The sequence below is a fragment of the Tamandua tetradactyla genome, chromosome 5 (genome assembly GCF_023851605.1).
Source record: "Tamandua tetradactyla isolate mTamTet1 chromosome 5, mTamTet1.pri, whole genome shotgun sequence".
In the NCBI taxonomy this organism is placed as follows: domain Eukaryota; kingdom Metazoa; phylum Chordata; class Mammalia; order Pilosa; family Myrmecophagidae; genus Tamandua; species Tamandua tetradactyla.
Window position 1 is genome coordinate 33473441 of NC_135331.1, and position 19009 is coordinate 33492449.

A 19009-nucleotide genomic window follows, 5' to 3' on the forward strand; every position below is an offset into this window, starting at 1 on the left:
TTGCACTTTCTGCAAGGCTTGGTGCCTCTCCACACCTGACATTCTCCCGAACTAGGGGAAGGGCAACTCTGCCACATGACACCGATGACAGCTCCATCTCCCACTTCTCCGGCTGCCCATCTGGGCTTTTCTTGCACAGCTGTGCCCCTGGTGACCCTGCGGAGAGCACACCAACTTCCAGTATGAGGTCCTTCTAATAACCCTGAAGAGCTAGTTCAGAGTGGACCGAGCAGCATCTCAACTCCCTCTGGGTGCTCAGCTGTGTGAACAAGGAGAGCATGGCTCGGGGCTCAGAGCCTTCGGCGTTGATGCAGCAGCGACCTGGCTGTTTTCATTGCATTTACTTGGATGGTTCTGCCCCTTTATAACAATTGATTCAGTTTTTCCAGTTTTCATGTTGATATATGGCTTCCTTTTAAAATAAATCACATACCTCCCTCCCCCAAAATAAATCACACCAATAACACATGTTAATTGTAGCCATTTTAGGAAACACACACAAGCAAAAGAATTTCAGATAGCACTTCTTTACAAGGTCATCATTGATGCTTCCAGTCTATATAGGATCTCCCTTCTCCCTTCCTCCCCACATTATAATAAGCCTTCACAGTTCCCCCTATTTCTTCAGTCTCTATCACAATTGGCAAGCATATTGTTATGCGTATTTTTCATTTATCTAGTAAACATTTAATGGGCCAGCCACAGGCAGGGGGTGAAGGCATGTCTCCTCCACCAAGCCTAAAGCCTCAAGAGGGCGCGGTGGGGGTTGGGGTTGGGTGGGGGCTACTTGTTCCCCCACTTTTAGTTTCTCAGGCCCAGTGCAGGACCTGGCTAAGCAGACTTTTAACCTCACCCAACCCCACCGTCCACTCCAAGCTCATTAGATCAGTGGGTGGACAGACTGCAGGACACAGGACTCTATGTTCTGCCCCCAACCCCCGAAAGTCATGAGGCCCTGGCTCCCCCACCCCCACCCCGGTGTGAGATCTCCAGTTTCTCCATCCCCTGCAGAGATCTGGAGAGTTAGCTTGGCCGGTAGACAAAAGGGCTGGGCAGGGGCGGAGGGCTGCGGACCCTGGGAGGCCAAGACCAGATGGTCAGGGAGCTGGAAAGTGAAAAGGAGAGGGTGGAGAGAAAGCATCCCTGTGGCCCAGAGCATTGCCCAGCCTTTCTTAAATTGTTAGAGGATGTGTGCCTTTTATAATGCATAAACGCTGCTTGTTGATTCCCTTCCCCGGAAACTAGGAGCACATAACCTTTGTATGCAAATTCAGAGGGTTTACCACCCCTCGGACGCTCATCCATGAATCCCTGTTCAAAGCTCCCTTGTTACCACGTGGACGCTGAGGCCCAGAGAGGGCTGAGGGACCGCTCATGGTCACAGAACGAGTGGCCTGCACCAACCGAAGGGCTCAGAACCTGAGAACCCCACTTCCGCCCCGCGCTGCCGCGTCCGGGGATGTAGGGGGGAGACGCCCACCTGCCCGGGCGCTGAGAAAGGCCGGCGTGTGGGCGGGGCCGAGGTTCGGCCACGCCCCGCCTCCGCTGCGGGGCTCCGGGCGGGACCTTCCCGCAACCTGAGCGCTCCAACCTACGTTTTCCAACATGGCTCCGCGGCTGTGCACTCTCTCTGCGGCGGCGTGGCGGCTGCTGCAGGGCCCGGGACCCTGCGCGGGGAACGCTGCGGCTGCGGTGCGGTGAGAGCCGGGCCTGGCCGGGCAGGACGGGGCGGGGCGGGGTGGGGATGGCCGCGAGCGGGGGTGAAGGAGTGGGCGCCGGGTGCAGGCCTGGGGGAAAGGCAGGCATTCCTTGGCTGGGGATCAGGGGTTAGAGACTGGGGCCAGATCTGTACCTGGGGAAGGGTCTGGGCGAAGAATGGAGGAGGTGGGAGAGGGAGGGGCAGAGTCTTTGTCCGAGAGGGGACCAGGGTCTGGGCGGAGAATGAAAGATAGGGTGGGTGGGAGGGGCAGACCCTGGGGACCCGGACATGGGGAAGGAGCAGAGGGCAGAACGGGTGGCCCTTGGTGAAGGAGAACCCCCCCATCCCCGCCCCAGCTCTTTGCCGCGAGTGAGATAGCATCCTAGCACCCACTGGGGCCTTCTAGGAGGGCCAGCTCCTCCCTGGAAAAGGTCTTTCTAGGGGTACAGATGAGGGTAGTGTGGGAATCCCCAAGGACCAGGGTTGCACAGGCACTCTGCTGCCCTGCCCTGAGCAAAAAGGGGCAAGTGAGGCCTGAGAGGGGGTGGAAGTAGTCCAAGGTCACTCCATCTGCTGTCTGAGGGCAGCTTGGGTTCTGGGACTGGAGATCTGGTCTCCTCACACCTTGCCCTTTTTTGCACCAGAACTGGGTGGCTGCGGAGAGGGAGGCCTGCTAAGCCATGTGTGCAGCCTGGGCCTTTGGGCCCTGCTCAGGGCTCCTCCCTCCTTGTCTGCAGCACCCTGTAACTCCCCCACCTGTGTACTTACCCTAGTACATAGGCCCTGGTGCTTGCCGGGCTTCCTCACCACGTAGATGTTAGCTTGTTTTTCTCTGTTTCTCAGCCCCTTGCCCAGTGTTCTAGTTTGCTAGCTGCTGGAATGCAATATGCCAGAAACAAAATGGCTTTCAAAAAGGGGAAATCAATAAGTTGCTAGTCTACAGTTCTAAGGCCGAGAAAGTGTCCCAATCAAAACAAGTCCGTAGAAATGACCAATCAAAGGTATCCACGGAAAGATACCTTGGTTCAAGAAGGCTGATGAAGTTCAGGGTTTCTCTCTCAAGTGAGAAGGCACATGGTGAACACGGTTACGGTTTCTCTCTTGCCGGGAATGGCACATGGTGAGCACAGTGTCATCTGCTAGCTTTCTTTCCTGGCTTCCTGTTTCATGAATCTCCCCGAGAGGCATTTTCCTTCTTCATCTCCGAAGCGCTGGCTGGTGGACTCTCTGCTTCGTGGTGCTGTAGCAGTCTCTGCTCTCTCTGATTCTCCAAAATGTTTCCTTTTTTATAGGATTCCAGTAAACTAATCAAGACCCACCTGAATGGGTCCAGACATGCCTCCAGCTAATCGTTTAAACCACTCTTGATTAAATCACACAAGAAACGGCTGCCTTTACAAAATGGGATTAGGATTAAAACATGGCTTTTCAAGGGTACATACATCCTTTCAAACCATCACACCCAGGGTTCAGGGCAGCATATGCTCAAAGAACATGTGCCAAAGAAGTGAGGATACTTGTTTCCCTACTTGAGGAAAGAAAAAGAAAGGGTTCCTCTTACCCAGCAGCCCAGGAGAGAAATTCTGGGGTTTTCTTAGACGTTACTATGATCTGTTAGATCCATAGCAGTGGGGATGTGGGGCAGCCGGGAAAGAAGAGACTCGCTCTGTAACCCTGGATGAGCCACTGAACGTCTTTGAACCTCAGTTTCCTTCTCTGTAAACTTAGAATGGTGATCCCGGATTGGTCTTCTTCATAGGATTGCTATGAAAGTACTTGAACCATAATTATCAAGGACTGCTTCATGGTTATTTACTCCTTGGTCCCACTGGGAGACCTGGAAACATCCTCGCCTGCCAACCCCCAACTTGCCCTATCTCTGAAATCACTAGGGGGGTCAGCAGCAGCCCTTCTGTCCTCTGGGGTTTGGAGACAGTGAGGCTGCTGGGGTGGGGACAGAGAGACAGCTCTGGGTTGGATTCCTCTTGGCCATGGATTAAGTCATGGAACATCTCTGAGCTTCATTGTTCTCAGTAATGTATTTTGAGGATTAGCTCTTAGCACATAGTAAGTGCTCAGTAAACTGCTTGCTATGTTAGTCATCCTGTTGTTGTCAGAACTTTAGTTCCTCCAGCTAGAGACACACTTCTAGAATAATAAGCAGAAACATAGCCCCCTTCTGAGTCATTAAAAGAGTCTTTCAGCATGTACTAGAGCTGAATTTCCTAGAACTAAGCTTCCCTGCACATAAATCTAGAATATACTGGAGCACTTCCATGTGGGAAGGTCTCAGACTCTCAATCCCTATGGCAATACAAATATGTCATCTGTAACTTTTCCTGAAGAAAGACTGAAAAGTTCTCCTCTGGGACAAATATTTATTGAGCAACACTCCTGCCAAAAACACTCTGGTAGGCACACTGGGACCTGGAAGGACATTAGCTAGTGGCTTCTGGTGTGGCTTGGGGGTTGTATTAGTTAGGGTTCTCTAGAGAAACAGAATCAACAGGGAACACTCGCAAATATAAAATTTATAAAGGTGTCTCATGTGACCGTGGGAATGCAGAGTCCAAAATCCGCAGGGCAGGCTGTGAAGCCGATGATTCTGATGGAGGGTCTGGACGAACTCCACAGGAGAGGCTCACCAGCCGAAACAGGAGGAGTGTGTTTCTTCAGAATCCTCCTTAAAAGGCTTCCAGTGATTAGATTAAGCATCACTCATTGCAGAAGACACTGCCCTTTGGCTGATTACAAATGGAATCAGCTGTGGATGTAGTTGACATGATCATGATCTAATTCTATGAAATGTCCTCATTACAACAGACAGGCCAGCACTTGTCCAACCAGACAAACAGGTACCACCACTTGGCCAAGTTGACACATGAACCTGACCATGACAGGGGTCAAGACAAATCATTTGAGACTGATTAAAACTTGACAGGGAAACATCGAGAAATATTTTTGTGAGAAGGGGCTAAGCTCGTCAGGCTGGGGCACCCCCTTCCCATAGCTCCAGTGGGCATGTTTTCAGGACAGCATCCACAGTTTCAGGAAATTGGGAGGAGACAAAGCCATATTGTATCTTTTTGGGCCGAAGAGGCATTCCTAATACGGTTTAGATACCAGAATCTTTGGCATTTCTGGGGATGACTTACTAAGATTACATGGGGGGGGGGGGAATGAGGACAGCTATAGAGCAGTGATTCTCAAACTTGATTATACATCACAATCTTCTGGAGGGCTTATTAAGACTCCAGGTTGCTGCCCCATCTCAAAACCCCAACCCCCACCCCAAGTTTCTGATGCAATAGGTCTGGGGGTGGACAGAGGCCGAGATTTCTAGCAAGTTCCCAGGTGATGCTGATACTGTTGGGTCTGAGAAGAACCACTGGGCTAGGGGATCCTCGCTCTCTCATCACCAGACTGGCAAGGTGGCCGACTCTGGAAAGTTCAGCAAAGTAGATAGAGTTAGAAGAGGAAGGACTCAGAATCCCAAGTGGAGGCATTGGGCCTTGGTTTTGTAAATAGTAGGGAGCCATGGAAGGCCTTTGAGCAGAGGTATGGCATCCCCAAAATGGTGCTTTACAAAGGTGAGTGGGCAGGTTAGGAGAAACAGGGAGAGAGTGGGAGCTGGGAGATGAGTTAGGAGAAAAGAGTGATAATTGTTCCCATGTCTGAGCCCTGCCACCTCAGGCCCTTTCCCTAAAAGGCCCCTCTTATCGCATCTGTTTTGGAGATGAGGACAATGAGGCTCAGAGAGATGAAGTGAATTGTCCACAGGGAATGCAGTTGGGTTAGAACTTAGGTTTGTCCAGAGCCTGTGCTCTTTAACACTAATTCTGCTGCTGATGGCAGAATGGAAGGGGTCCCCAAGTCCACACTGTGGGCCAAGGCCCATCCTTTTTTTCTTTTTTTTTTCTGCCTTTCTTACCTTCCATCTTTTATCATTTTCACATGACTGTGCCTTGGCTTCCCCACCACCTTTTCATCATTCCCCAAACACTGTTTGAGCCCATGCCATGTGTCAGGGAGTAGGGATATAGCAGGAAACAGACAGATAAGATCCCTGCCCTCCTGAGACCATTTCTAGTGGGGAGACAGACAGTAAACGTGGTCCATGATAAACAGAGAAATGGTATAGTGTGTTGTAAGGTGGCAGGTGGTATAAACAAATTAGAGAGCAGTATCAGAGGGGTTGGGGAGTTCAGGGGTAGAAGGACATTGCAGTTTCACTGAGAAAGTGAAATTTGAACTCTTAAAAATGTGCTTTTGAGGGTGTGTTGGCTTTGAGCTCAGACCCTGCCCTTGGATTTTGGACAAGACCCTTCTTGGATTTTGCCCATAGCAGACAGCTTTAGAGCTGTCCCCATTGACAGGTGGGGAAACTGAGACTCATCCACAGGAAGTTCTAGAGCATGATGGAAAGAGGTGGGAACCCATGGGAATTCCTGGGAATCCCACCTCCATCACTGCAGTCCCTAAGTTTTTTCCAGACTCACCACTCGGCTGCTTATCTTTGTCGGTACTGGACGTTAATAAATTACTCGAAGCCCAGTCCTGGAGCAAAGGTCTTGGTTGCAATTAGTGAGAGCTGATCTTCTCTCTGTTGCCACCCTCTCCAGAGAAATCAGCCCTTCTATATTCACGCCAAAGTTCAGGTCCCTGCTGATGCCAACTTTGTTGTTGTTTGCTGTGTCTACCTGCCCCCAGGTCAGTAGCCTCCCTGAAATATGGCCTGTCCTTAGATGAAACAGCCCTGGGTTGATTCGTGTCTCAATAATACCCCTAACATGCTCTGTGACTTTGAGCAAGTTCATTAAACTCCCTGAGCCTCGGTTTTTCCATCTTGAAAATGGGCACATTAATAATACTGTCACTATAAGATCATTGCATAGATTCGGTGAGATCATGCTATTAAAAATGTTGATCCCAGGTCCCTGGTGCAGAAGAGCTGCTCGGTGAATGTTATACGGAAACCCTCCTTAATTCTGGTCCAAAAATGTCACAGATAGCCTGCCTGCTGATAATTGTCTTTTTGCTTTTTATTAATGAAGCAAATATGTGTATGACAGAGCCTGCGAATTCAGAAACCAAAAAGTATTTTTTTTAGCTTTACAGAAAGTTATAATGAATAAAGAAAAATGCCATCACCTCCCTCACCCCTCTCCCTGGATAAGCAATATTAATGGTTTGGGACAAATCGTTTCTCATGTTTCTTTATGCTCATTCCAAATGTATCACCACTTTAAAATGATTTTGTTTCACCAGTGCCATATTTTGGAAAACACTCATGCTTTTGTTTGTAAGGTATTTATTTCTAGCCACAGAAGAGGCTCAAAAAAGGAGAGAGGGCTTGCCAGCCCCCAGGTTTCCCTAGCTGAGAACCTTTCCCCCAGCGGGAGATTTGCTCTTCAGACCTTGCTGCAAAGTGTGCCATGGCTATTGAGCAAGAGGATTTGCAGTCTTTGGCAGCCTTGAAATAATCCCTACCCTTGGGGGCAGGGGTAGAAGTTCCGGATTAGTAGGACTTGGCGGTAGGTCTCCAGCTCTGAACTGTTGCACGTATAGGGCCAAGCATATGCTCGCCGTTCATTCATTCCTTCTCTCAAGTTCTCTGCAAGATCTTTCACCCTTTTTCTCTGCCTGGAAGATGCAAAATAAGCCCTGGAGACTTGGCTGGATCACCTCCTTCTCTGCAGAACCTGCCCAGATCCTTGGAAGCAGAGTTAAGGCCTTGCTCATCTGGGCTCTCCCAAGTGTCCCCCTGCTGTAATTGGGTTCCTAGGCCCATTACTGTCAGTGAACTGTGACCTCCTCAAGGATAAAGCTTATTTGTCTTTGGGTCTCTGTATGTGGGGGCTGGGAGGGGGCACAGGCCAAATGCAGTGTGAGCACTGGGGAGGATGATGAATGTAGCCTTCTCATCATAGAGAATAGAACTTGCAAAAAAAGTAAAGAGTAGAAGAGCCTGGTGTTTTCAGGGAGGCTGGTACCTGGAGGGTGGGGTACACAGTGGGGCAGGAGGAGACTGACATGATCAGTTGGACTACCAAAGGCTTTGGGCATCAAGTACGATGGGTTTGGGGCTGATATCCTCTTGACAAGAGGTTGGAGTTGTGTGGCCCAAGTAGAGGACCCCTTGGAAGGGAGTGAAGTGGAGGCAGGGAGGCCAGAGAGAGAGAGGTGAGAGGTGGGGCTGCATCTCCTGTCCTTCTGAGACCCTGTAGAGCTCTGAGATTGGACTGGGCAGCTCAAAGCTCTGTAGAAGGGACCAGGTTGGCCCACCCAGCTCTGATGACATTTCACACTCTGGAGCTGCCATGGGATTCCGTGGCTCTGTTCCCAGAAATGTGGGTCACCGGCCGGCGGGAAATGGGGTGACTGAGCAGACGGAGGGGCCTCCTGAAGGACCCCTGCCCCTGAATGTCCCCCTGAACTCCTCTGTCCCGCAGCTTCTATTCCAAAGACAATGAAGGCAGCTGGTTCCGCTCCCTCTTTGTTCACAAGGTGGATCCCCGGAAGGATGCCCATTCAACCCTGCTGTCCAAGAAGGAGACCAGCAGTCTCTACAAAATCCAGTGTAAGTGGCTGCTGAGCCAGCCAACCCCAGCCTCCCAGGGCCTCTGGGACATCCCAAGCTGCCCTGGGAGCCCTGGCCACCCAAACCTGTCTTCCTGCAGACACACATATCCCCGGCTTCACCTACTTCTCTGTGTCCTCTGTTGCAGTTCACAACGTGAAGCCTGAGTGTCTGGATGCCTACAACAGCCTGGCGTGAGCATTCTCCTTCTTTCACCCTTCCCAGCCTGCTGGGGTGGGAAATTCAAGCTCCTCCTTTCCCTCACAATCCTCTGGCCCATCCTCCTTACAAACTCCTTACAACTCCAGGGGATATAGATTTTGGACCTGTAAATCTTAAACACATCTCGTCCAGCATTTGCATCTTAGAGAGGGGGGACCAAAGCCCAGTCCTGGGGGCCTGGATTCGGACCCTTATCCCAGAGGCCCTAAGAACTGGTGTGAATCCTGCCTCTCCCTCTGTGTCTGTCCTCCAGAGAGGCTGTGCTTCCCAAGCTGCACCTGGACGAGGACTACCCCTGCTCGCTTGTGGGCAACTGGAACACGTGGTACGGGGAGCAGGACCAGGCAGGTGAGATACCCAGCTCTCCAGTGCCACCACTGAGCCCGGGCCTCCCACACCTCTCTCTCCTGGCTGCCATCCCCTTTCTTTACACATCGGCAGCAGAAGGGTCTCTTCAAAATGCAAACCTCATCTCACTCATGGCTTGCCATTGCCCTCGGGTGGCCCATGAGGCTTTGAGTCCTCCCCTACCCAGCCCCCAGCCCCATCTCGCCATTCCCTCTTTGCTCACTGGGCTTTTCCTTCCCAGAACTTCTTTCAGCTTCTCAGATTAGTACTTCTGCTCTCTGGTTACAGGCTGTTGTCTATGCTGTTTCATCTGCCTGAAGCATCCTTTCTCCCTTGCCTATTTCACCTGGTTCACACCTCTTCTTATCTTTTGCTTCTGTATAGACAGCACCTCCTCCTGGAAGCCTTCCTTGATCCCCTCCACCCAGGTTGGCTCAGGAGACTCCCTGGTTCCCCAGCACCAAGTACTTGCATCTTTGCAGCTCTGATCCTGCATCTCCAAACTTCTTATGTACTTCTCTGTCTCCCCATGTAGATTGTGGGTGAGCTCCGGGAAGGATAGTCCATGCCTGTCTTTTCTCAGCACTGAATCACCAGGTCCCAACACATGTTTATGGAATAAATGGGGCTCTTGAGCTGATTCCTTATGGCTTCCTGGAGACACCCCCAGCATGCCCCACCCCACCCCAACAAACCCACCTTAGCTGGCACCTGCCACTAGAACCCACCCATGAATTTGGTTGACTTATAGGATCTCAGCTACTCAAAGGGGCCTTGGCATTTAGACCTGCCCTGTCCAAGACAGTAGCTACTAACTTCATGTAGCTATTTTAATGTAAATTAGTTAAATTAAATAAAATGAAAATTTCAGTTCCTTAGTGGCCCCAATCACATTTCAAGTGTCCGCCGATAGACAAATGGTTTGTAGCCGCCATCTTGGACAGCACTGCCGTGGCACATTTCCATTGTTGCAGAAAGTCCTTTTAGTGCTGATTTAGGCTGTCTGGATGGCATAGGGACCTCCTCTGGAGCAGCCCTGACAAAGGGTCCTCTAAGCTTTCCTTGAACTCTCCTAGCTATGGGGAACTCACTACCTTGTAAGCTGGTCTAACTCATTGTTTGACAGCTCTGATAGCTGTGTGGCTTAAGAAAAAAAAAAAAAGGTGACCTATAGAGAGAGAGAGAGAGGGATTCCCTTAATCATTTATTCTATTTCAGTAACAAACATTGATACATCAATAAGGGAAAAGCAGACCATTTTTAGTCCCAGCCACTACTTAATCAGCTCTGGCAGTATTCGTTGCTTTTCCTAAGTTCGCTGGTTGTGAAATGAACTGTGAAGAATGGAATCTTGTTTTTTTTTTTTGCATGGGCAGGCACTGGGAGTCGAACCCAGGTCTTCGGCATGGCAGGCGAGAACTTTACCTGCTGAGCCACTGTGGCCCACCCAAAATCCTGCATTTTTAAAGCATATCCTATATGTTGAACCTCCTGAAGTATAGGCTTCAGGGCATCTACATCAGAATCAGTGACGGAGCAGACCCTTTGAGCCAGGTCCTAAGGTTAGGGCCCAGGAATTGACATTGTAATGAATTTGTGGGAATCTCTGACCCATCCTCTATAGGGACCACTATAATTCTTAGACAATATTCTCTTTATAGCCTAGGATACCCTCGCTAGGTAAAAAAACTAACTAACTAAAAACTAGCTAAAAAAAAATTAACATTTTTACCTGTTAGTCCCACACTATTAGGTGAATTCTTCTTCCATGTGTTCGCATATCTGGTTTCAGTAAACTCCTATCCATATGATACTTTTGCTATTTCCCTTGAGAAAGAGGCCTGTAAACCATAGTGTCAGTCCATTTTACAGCTGGGAAAATCAAGGCACAGATGGAGTCAAAAGGCAGGCAAGGGTGGGCCACTGTGGTCAGCAGACAGAGTTCTTGCCTGCCATGCCGGAGACCTGGGTTCGATTCCTGGTGCCTGCCCATGGAAAAAATAAAAAGGCAGGCGGTGGGGGTGGTGCATGGGTGGTTTAGTGGTTGAATGCTCACCTTTCATGTAGGAGATCCGGGTTCAATTCCTGGACCATACACCCAAAGGAAAAAAAAAAAAAGGCAGGTGAGGGGCAGGCTGGGGATTAGAAGTAACAGAATCTGAGCGTCCAAACTGCCAGTCAACCAGCCACCTAAATCCCAGCCTGCCTTGACCTTTTCCCTGCAAGCCTAGCCATGCTCACAGAATGGCAAAACCATTTTCCTGTCTTCATAACCACCGAGGCTTCTTTATTACTGGAAGACTATGATAAAACAAATTCAAACAGTACAAAGAGTTGTCAGAGAAAAGCAAGCCTCCCTCCTACCCTGGGCTCCCTATTTTTCAGGTACTTGCCCCAGCAGCATCTCTTGGGTCTCCATCAAGAGACCATTTCCTGGGTACATGGGTAGTTTAATGGTTAGAATGCCCGCCTTCCATGCGGGAGACCCAGGTTCGATTCCCGGACCATGTACCCCCCTCCCAAAAAAAGAGAGACCATTTCCTATGTCCCTCTACCCCTTTTTTAACATGTGTGGCAGTGCACTATAAATGCTGTCTTGTTACTTTGATTTCTTTCTCTCGTTTTAAAAATTCTTTGTCTTGGAGAATGTTCCATATCATCCCATCAGACCTACTTCTCCTTTTGTCCAGCCTGTTTCTCAGCCTCCTAGTTTTAGCTTATGCTCACTATTTCTGGAGAACAAGGACACACAGATCCTCTTCCTTGTTGTTTAAGAGAATTTGGGTGGGACCCATATCCCCATTTTCAAGATGAGGATATTGAGGTCTAGAGAAGTCAAAGACTTCCCTGGCAGAATTGGAACCCAAACCCAGGTCTGCTAGACTTCTACCTGGAGCCATCTCTACCAGGGCAAAGAGAATTCAGAGCACCGTGGTGTATCACGGAACCAAGCCGGGGATCCCCTTACAAATACACTGGGCCAGCTTTGCGGTAAGTGGGGCAGGGCCCCGGCGGCCTCCTGACCTGTGTCTTTCACCTCCCCAACAGTGCACCTCTGGCGATTTTCTGGCGGCTACCCAGCCCTCATGGACTGCATGAACAAGCTCAAAAACAATAAGGTATGTCTGGTGAGGCCACCATCTAGCAAACTTCTCTGGGTGTGGGTTCCAACTCAGCTCTGTGCTGGGTGGGAGCTTCCTCTACCACCCTATGGGGCACACTGCTGGGCTGGGGAGGTCCTTCCTGGCTGCCGTGCCCATACCACCATGCCCACAGGAGTACCTGGAGTTCCGGAAAGAGCGGAGTCAAATGCTGCTATCCAGAAGAAACCAGCTACTCCTCGAGTTCAGCTTCTGGAATGAGCCACAGCCCAGAGCGGGCCCCAACATCTATGAGCTGAGGACGTACAAACTCAAGGTACCTCCCACCTGATAGATCCCTACTGTCTTCCCACCTTCCCTGCTGCAGCACGGCTTTGTGGATGCCCCAGGTGATCCCTGTGCCCCAGCCCCTAGACTCAGGATTCTGGCCTCACCCCTCTACTGGCTCAAAACAGGTGTGTCTGCAGGTGTGCACACATTATACCCAAGTGCCGGTGGGGGCCCCTGAATGAGGCCGAGCAGCCCCCTAGTGCTGGAGAGACACAACATTTTCCCATCTCCATCCAGCTGTGATTATGGGATTCCAAGGACGGGCTCATTCTCATCCTCTCCCCTGCTTCTCTTTCAGCCAGGAACCATGATCGAGTGGGGGAACAACTGGTGAGTGGCAGCACGAGTGCTGGGGTTGGAAAAGGGGGTCTGTGCTCACTGCCCTGGTCCCCAGGCGAGCTCATAGGGAGCCCAGCAGGCCCTGCCCCTCCTAGATCTTGGAGAAGGACATCCTTACCAGAAGGTAAGGCTCTCCCAGAAGCTTGTGAGGCTCCCCTAGTAGAACACCCAGCCAGCGGCTGCACCTCTTCCCTGAATTGCTGCATCTCTTCCCTGAATCGTCCCTGAAAACCAGGGTCCCTACTTTACTTCTATGAATAAACATCAGGGGGCCCTTTGCACCAGCCAGATTCCTATGCATCCCCCAGAGCCTTGCCTGCCTCTGTTGGATACCTTCTGCTTTCTCCAGGGCTCGGGCCATCAAGTACCGGCAGGAGAACCAGGAGGCAGTGGGCGGCTTCTTCTCACAGATCGGGGAACTCTACGTGGTGCACCATCTCTGGGGTAGGCTAGGGGTTCTCTGGGAACCCCCTGCTCATCCCTGTTCTTCCACCAACACTGTATTTGGACAGTAGGGAGACACAGGTGCCCCTGTGGAGCTGACCTCAGACGTAAACTAACAAGATAATTTCAGATTATTACAAATGCTTTGCAGGAAAGAAGCAGGGAGAAGTGATGGAGAAAAGTTGGGTGGACCTACATCTGGCTTGGTGACTAAGTTTTCTAGGGCTGGTATAATAGATGCCACAGTCTGATAGGCTAAACCCATAGAAATTTATTGTCTCACAGTTTTGGAGGCTACAAATCCAAAATCAAGGAGTGGGTAGGACTATGCTTTCTGTGAAATATGCAGCATTCTGGTGGTGACTGGTAGGCAGTCCACATGCAGTCTCTTCCTCCATCCCCTGGCTGCCTCTCTCCTGGTCTGTCTCCTGTGTCCACTTCCCTCTGTGTATAAGGACTCCAGTGCCAACAGATGAATGCCCACCCTACTTCAGTTTGGTCTCACTTTCAAAAATAACATCTTCAAAGATCCTGTTTACAAATGAGTTCATAGCCATAGGACCAGGGGTTAGGACTTGAACATGTCTTTGTGGGGGGCTCATTTTTTTTTTTCCTGAAGATGGATGTATTTATTATTTTTGCAAATCATACCTCAGCAAAACTTATTTTAAAATAAAAACCAAAAATATATATTCTGAGTATGAAAATTACCCATGCCCATGCACACACATGCGTGTCCACATAATATGCACATTCAAGCACGGGTAGGCATTCACCCTCACGACCCTCTCTGAACTACATTGAACTGTTGCGTGATTGGTCCTATTAACTGACTCTTAGATTCTGCCTCTACCTCCTTCCGTCCTTTCATACTTTTCCACTTCCTGCCAAATGGAATATGCTTTGTCATTTCTTTATCCACAACTCCATGCATCTATTAGGGAATACGTGAATCCAGATTGAGCATGGAGGAAGCCATAAGGACTAAAGAGCATTGGTAGATGTAAACCACCAGCTAAGAATATGGTGTCAAGGTACATAAGATCTAAACATAAAAGATGCTTGTTAAGTATCCAAAAATTGAATTTCTTGGGATAAAGTTCTGGGGGCTATCACACTGTAATTATTAAATAATAATTTGAAAACATATATATGACCTACATGGCTACCCTTTATTGAATTTTTCAGCTTTATTACATGAAATCTCAGCATCTCGGTGAAGTAGATATTATTAGCCTCATTATATAGATCAAGAAACTGAAGTTCAGAGAGGTTAAATAGATAGATTGGTCATGCAAGTACTAAGTGGAGGAATTGGCGCTTATGTACAGATCTGCCTCCCCCAGCAGCCCACTGTCTTTACCAGTCCACTTGAAGCTTCTCTGCTAGCCATATGACACTGATGTGATTGTCATATGAGACTAGAACTTTATTATAGGGCTCTCAACCTCATCAGCTGTCAAACATAAGATGGAGGGAATCTAAGACGTCATGTCCCTCCATTTCCTCCTGAGTTTGATGGATTTAGTGAATTCAGTGTTATGACCATTTCCTGAAGATTTTCAGGGAATGAACATCTAAAGCCATATAGTCTTTTGATCGACAGCTGTTAGGCATCTTAATGCATTCTCTTTTATCATTATGGTTAAATGATAACTACATAATAAATATTTAAATATCAACAACTTGCATTCTTAGGTTGTATTAACAGTTACTAAATTTCCATCCCATAATCTTTCTACTACTGTAAGACATCAGCATCTGTATTTTCGTTTTGTGGGGGGCTCATTTTGATCCCCAACACTTGGGTAAGCCAGGAGAGCCTCTCTGAGGGAGTCAAACACAAGGCTAGGACTAAAGGAGACAAGTAGGAGCCTGCCATGAATTGCTGGGGAAGGGCATTCCAAGTGGAGGGAACCAGCACATGCAAAGGCCCCGCAGCAGGGAAAGGCCTTCAGGGTTTTGAGGAGCAGAAGAAAGGCTAGTATGGACAGAGGGGGGCAGGGTGGAGGGAGATGGAATAGGAGAGGGGGGAAGGGGTCAGATCATTCTGGGCCTGGCAGGCCGTGGGGAGGAACTGGAATTTATTCTAAATGCAACAGAGGCTGCTGAAGTGTTTTAAGTGGCAGCAACATGACCTGATTTATGTTCTGATATAATACCTTGGGCTGCCGTGTGGAGAATGGTTTATAGGGGAGCAAGAGAGAGGAACATAAGTCCAAGCAAGGGGGGATGGTGGCCTGACCCAAGACAGAGGCAGTGAGGATAATGAGAAGTCCACAGATTCATTCATCTAGAGGTAGAACCAGTGGGACATGGAGATGAATTGTCTTGGGTCATAGAAGAAGATTTCAGAAGCCTTCCTAGGCTCCTGCTTGAGCAGTTATAAGGACAGTAGGAGACTGGGGTGGGTTGGGTGTGTAGGCAGGAGCGAGTTGGAGGGTAAGGAATACAATTTTGACCCTCAGGAGTGTTACGTTTGAGATGCTGGGTGGACATCCAAGTGGAAATGTCAAATGGGCATTGGATATATGGGTCTGGAACCCACAGGAGAGAGCGGGGTTGGAGATATAAATTTAGTAGTTGTCAGCATATGTATGGGCTGGATGAGATTGTGACAGTGTTTTGCTATCAACCTGAGGTGCGTGGGGTGGAAGCGATGGCAGGCAGGGTTTGAGACAGTGGGAGGAGGGCCTTGGGCTAGGTATGGGATCAGTGAATGAGTGCATGCCTTTCTCACAGCCTATAAAGACCTGCAGTCTCGGGAGGAGACTCGAAACGCTGCCTGGAGGAAGAGAGGCTGGGATCAAAATGTCTACTACACAGGTAAGGGCTGCTTCTGGGGGTCTGCGAGGCTCTTGGAGGTCATCTTCCAGGAAGATGAAATCCTCTTTCCAAGGAGGCCTAGCCTGGCTTGATTACCTCCAGTGATGGGGAGCTTACTTTCAAGACAATGAGCTAGTAAGTTTTTATCCTGGAGGCACATGTGATGTAGGCAGTTGTAGGTGAGTGTTCCATTCCACCAGCAGTCCTTCCCTCGACATGGAGTATCTGAGCACCCACTGTGACCTCGGGTACAGTTTTTAACTTCGCTAAGGCTGTTTTCATCTGTAAGATGGTGATGGTGCCTCTCTCAGGGTCAGGCACAGGAAGCACACAGCAAATGGGGCCTGTCATTTTCGGCTCCAGGTGTGTGCCACTTTGGCGGGGACCCCTTCGGACTACCTGGAGTCAGTAGGTGTTGATTGAGCCCTCACTTTGTGCCAGGGGCTGCAGTGAGTGAGCAGGGTGTATAGAAATGAACAGGACCCTGCCTCTACCCTTGGGGAGCTTACATTTAAGCTCACGGACATACTAACTGGTGTAGGGGAGATGTGTCTGCTGGAGGAATTAGCTGGAACCTCGCTACTGAAAGTGCAATTCCCGACTAACAGTATCACATCTCCTGGAGGGGCTTGTTAGAAATGTGGCATCTCAGGCTCCCCAGACTTACTGAATCAAAATCAGCGCTTTCATAAGAACTGTGGGTGATTTGCCTACACGTTAAAATTTGAGAAGGTCTGAGCAAGGGGAAAGAGTCTGACTCCCTGGGTGACCCTGGGCTATTCCTGAGCCTCAGGGCTATAGCCTCCCTAACTGAAAATGAGGCCTTTGGATTAAATCTGTGTGTTTTCAAACTTCAACCACTCAAGGACACTCACAGACACTCAACAGCTTTTGCCCTATAGGCATACTACCACCACTACAATTTTTTCTTGGTATTTTCCCCCCTACTTCATTCTTTGACTACCTTTGCCCTCAACAGTAATATCTGCAAAATCACATTTTACTCTGCTAGTTATTTTGTTTCCTATACACAGAAAAATAAATATTTAATTATGAAAAGTGTTCATCTCATCACCACCGGAGTCTCTCCTTTCCCACAATTTGGGAGATCTGGCTATCTCCATGGATTCTTCCAGGAGAAGCTTAGCCCCTTCCAGGGCCTTCCCCTCCCCCCGCCAGAGGTCAGTTAGGGGCGGGGGTTGGCTCATCTCAGTCCCCTTCCAAGACCTCTGCCTCTCTCTCTCTGCAGTCCCCCTGGTGCGGCACATGGAGTCTCGGATCATGATCCCCCTGAAGATCTCGCCTCTTCAGTGATGCTGCCACAACCTCTGCCTCCTTCCCCTTCTCCCTCTGGACAACCATGGACAGTGGAGCTTCTGGTCCTGAACTTTGGTTTCTTCTCAGATCTGGGGGGCTCTCTGGGGCTGGTGCTCAACTCAGGCGAGGAGGAACCGAAGGATATTGGGGCCTGTGGACTGGCAGCTCTGCACAGACTCCACCTGCCATCTGCCCTCATCCTTCCCCTCCTGCTAGAAGCAGTTTCCAATTTTCCTGAGGGAAGAGCAGCAGCCTTTCATGTCTTCCCACCTCTTCCCCCAAGATTCCTCATCTTAAGACTCCCAGCCCCTGGTCATCAGCACAGGAATCTTCAGTTTAGCTTTAGTCATACAAAAGTTAGTGTCTGGGGGTTAGAGGTAAGTTGGGAAGGAAGGTGCTGAGAACCAGACCAGTCACTCAGCAATTCCTTGGCCTTAATGGGCCACCCACATGCTGGACAGTATGAGTCAAGTCTGGGGACAAGCTTAGAGCTGCTGAAAACCCTCAGATCCGCAAGATCAGGAAGAGGTCAGGACTTAACACCCAGGAAGGCTAGGAGAAGAGATTGGGGCCTGAAGGATTTGGGAGTGGGAGACAGATGTGAAACAGGGACCCCCAAAAAGCAGAACTTAGAATTCAGAACTTAGGTTTGCATCATAAAATTTGGAATTTGGATGTGGAATCCAGAATTGGAACAAGAAAACAGGTATCAGAACACCACTTGGGGAGAGATTACAAATACGAGGTGAGTGGGGAGAGGCCCATTCGTTTTTCTTTAAGTAATAAAGTTGAGAACTTGAATGGGTAACTTCAGCCCTTCTGTGTAGGCAAAGGGATAAGGCAGAACCTGTAATTCCACCATTTGAATTCCTTCTCCCTCCCTTCATCTTCTCATTCTGCTGGGCCACCTGGTGCGTGAAGTGGGTATGAACCCCTGGGTAGCTTGATTCTGCCTCCCTTCGAAGAAAACTTGTGCTACAGTTTCTGGTGGAACCAATTAAATATTTACTATAAACCTTGGTGTCTTTTTTTCATCTGCAAGGAACTTCGGCACGTTTCTCATTCCCTCCTAGCTGATATGTCCCCTGGAGGGTTTTGTGTTCCCTGAGCCACTCCTAGGCAGGGCATTTTCTGCTTTCCCCGGGGGCAGAAGAAATTGACCCTGTACAGCTAGGGATTAGGACTAGAATGTTCCTAGCTCCAGGTAAGTAGGATTACACGAAAAATCTTACATCCTTTTTGTATAACGCATGCCAGAACTAGGAAACGCTCTAAATGACCGTCCTGGGCAAATCAGGTCTAAAATAGGGAAACTTGTATTGGGAAAAAAACGAGTGTAAAACGGGGTTCGGGCCCTTTCTGACCCCCTGCTCTTTCTGATGTGGGATGTTTCCAGAGCCTTGTGCTTTGGAGCACTGAAGATGACAGTGGTTAGAAAACCAGGTCTGGGAGGCAAATAACTGAACTCGAAATCTTGGCGCTTCCACCTTGTGTGATTTTCAGCATGTGACAAGTCAATCAGACAATTGTGGAGCGCCCACTAGTTGCTGGGGGACTGCTTCAGGCGCCGGGGAACGATGCATAAACAATATGCATAGGAGTCCCCCTTAGAGCCTCCGTTTCCTGGTCTTAGAGAGTCGTTGAAGGGCTGACCATCCCAGACCGCCCACAGGCACCTGCTCTCGACTCCTCACTTCCGGCCTCCGCGCCGCGCGTCTGACCCGCCGCTCCTTCCTTCCTTCCGCTTCTCTATGGTGCGCCGCCGGAAGTGGGTAGATCGGGACTCGTTCGCATCGCTGTGCG

General features: G+C 49.5%; 2 protein-coding genes across 5 annotated transcripts in view; both read left to right on the forward strand.

The window, feature by feature from the left end:
- The first annotated feature begins 1486 nt into the window (after nucleotides 1–1486).
- NIPSNAP1 (nipsnap homolog 1) lies at nucleotides 1487–18952 on the forward strand. Its single transcript, XM_077160631.1, has 11 exons — nucleotides 1487–1697; nucleotides 8152–8279; nucleotides 8428–8473; nucleotides 8755–8849; nucleotides 11898–11968; nucleotides 12126–12266; nucleotides 12579–12610; nucleotides 12969–13063; nucleotides 15806–15889; nucleotides 17139–17951; nucleotides 18840–18952. Exons 1-10 carry the CDS (start codon nucleotides 1606–1608, stop codon nucleotides 17201–17203), a joined length of 849 nt encoding a protein of 282 aa, XP_077016746.1. The 5' UTR covers nucleotides 1487–1605; the 3' UTR covers nucleotides 17204–17951; nucleotides 18840–18952.
- THOC5 (THO complex subunit 5) overlaps nucleotides 18906–19009 on the forward strand; it is a 42179-nt gene continuing 42075 nt past the window's right edge. For all 4 annotated transcript variants that reach the window (XM_077160626.1, XM_077160629.1, XM_077160628.1 and 1 more), the window contains exon 1: nucleotides 18906–19009. The gene's annotated coding sequence lies outside the window, so the exon portion shown is untranslated.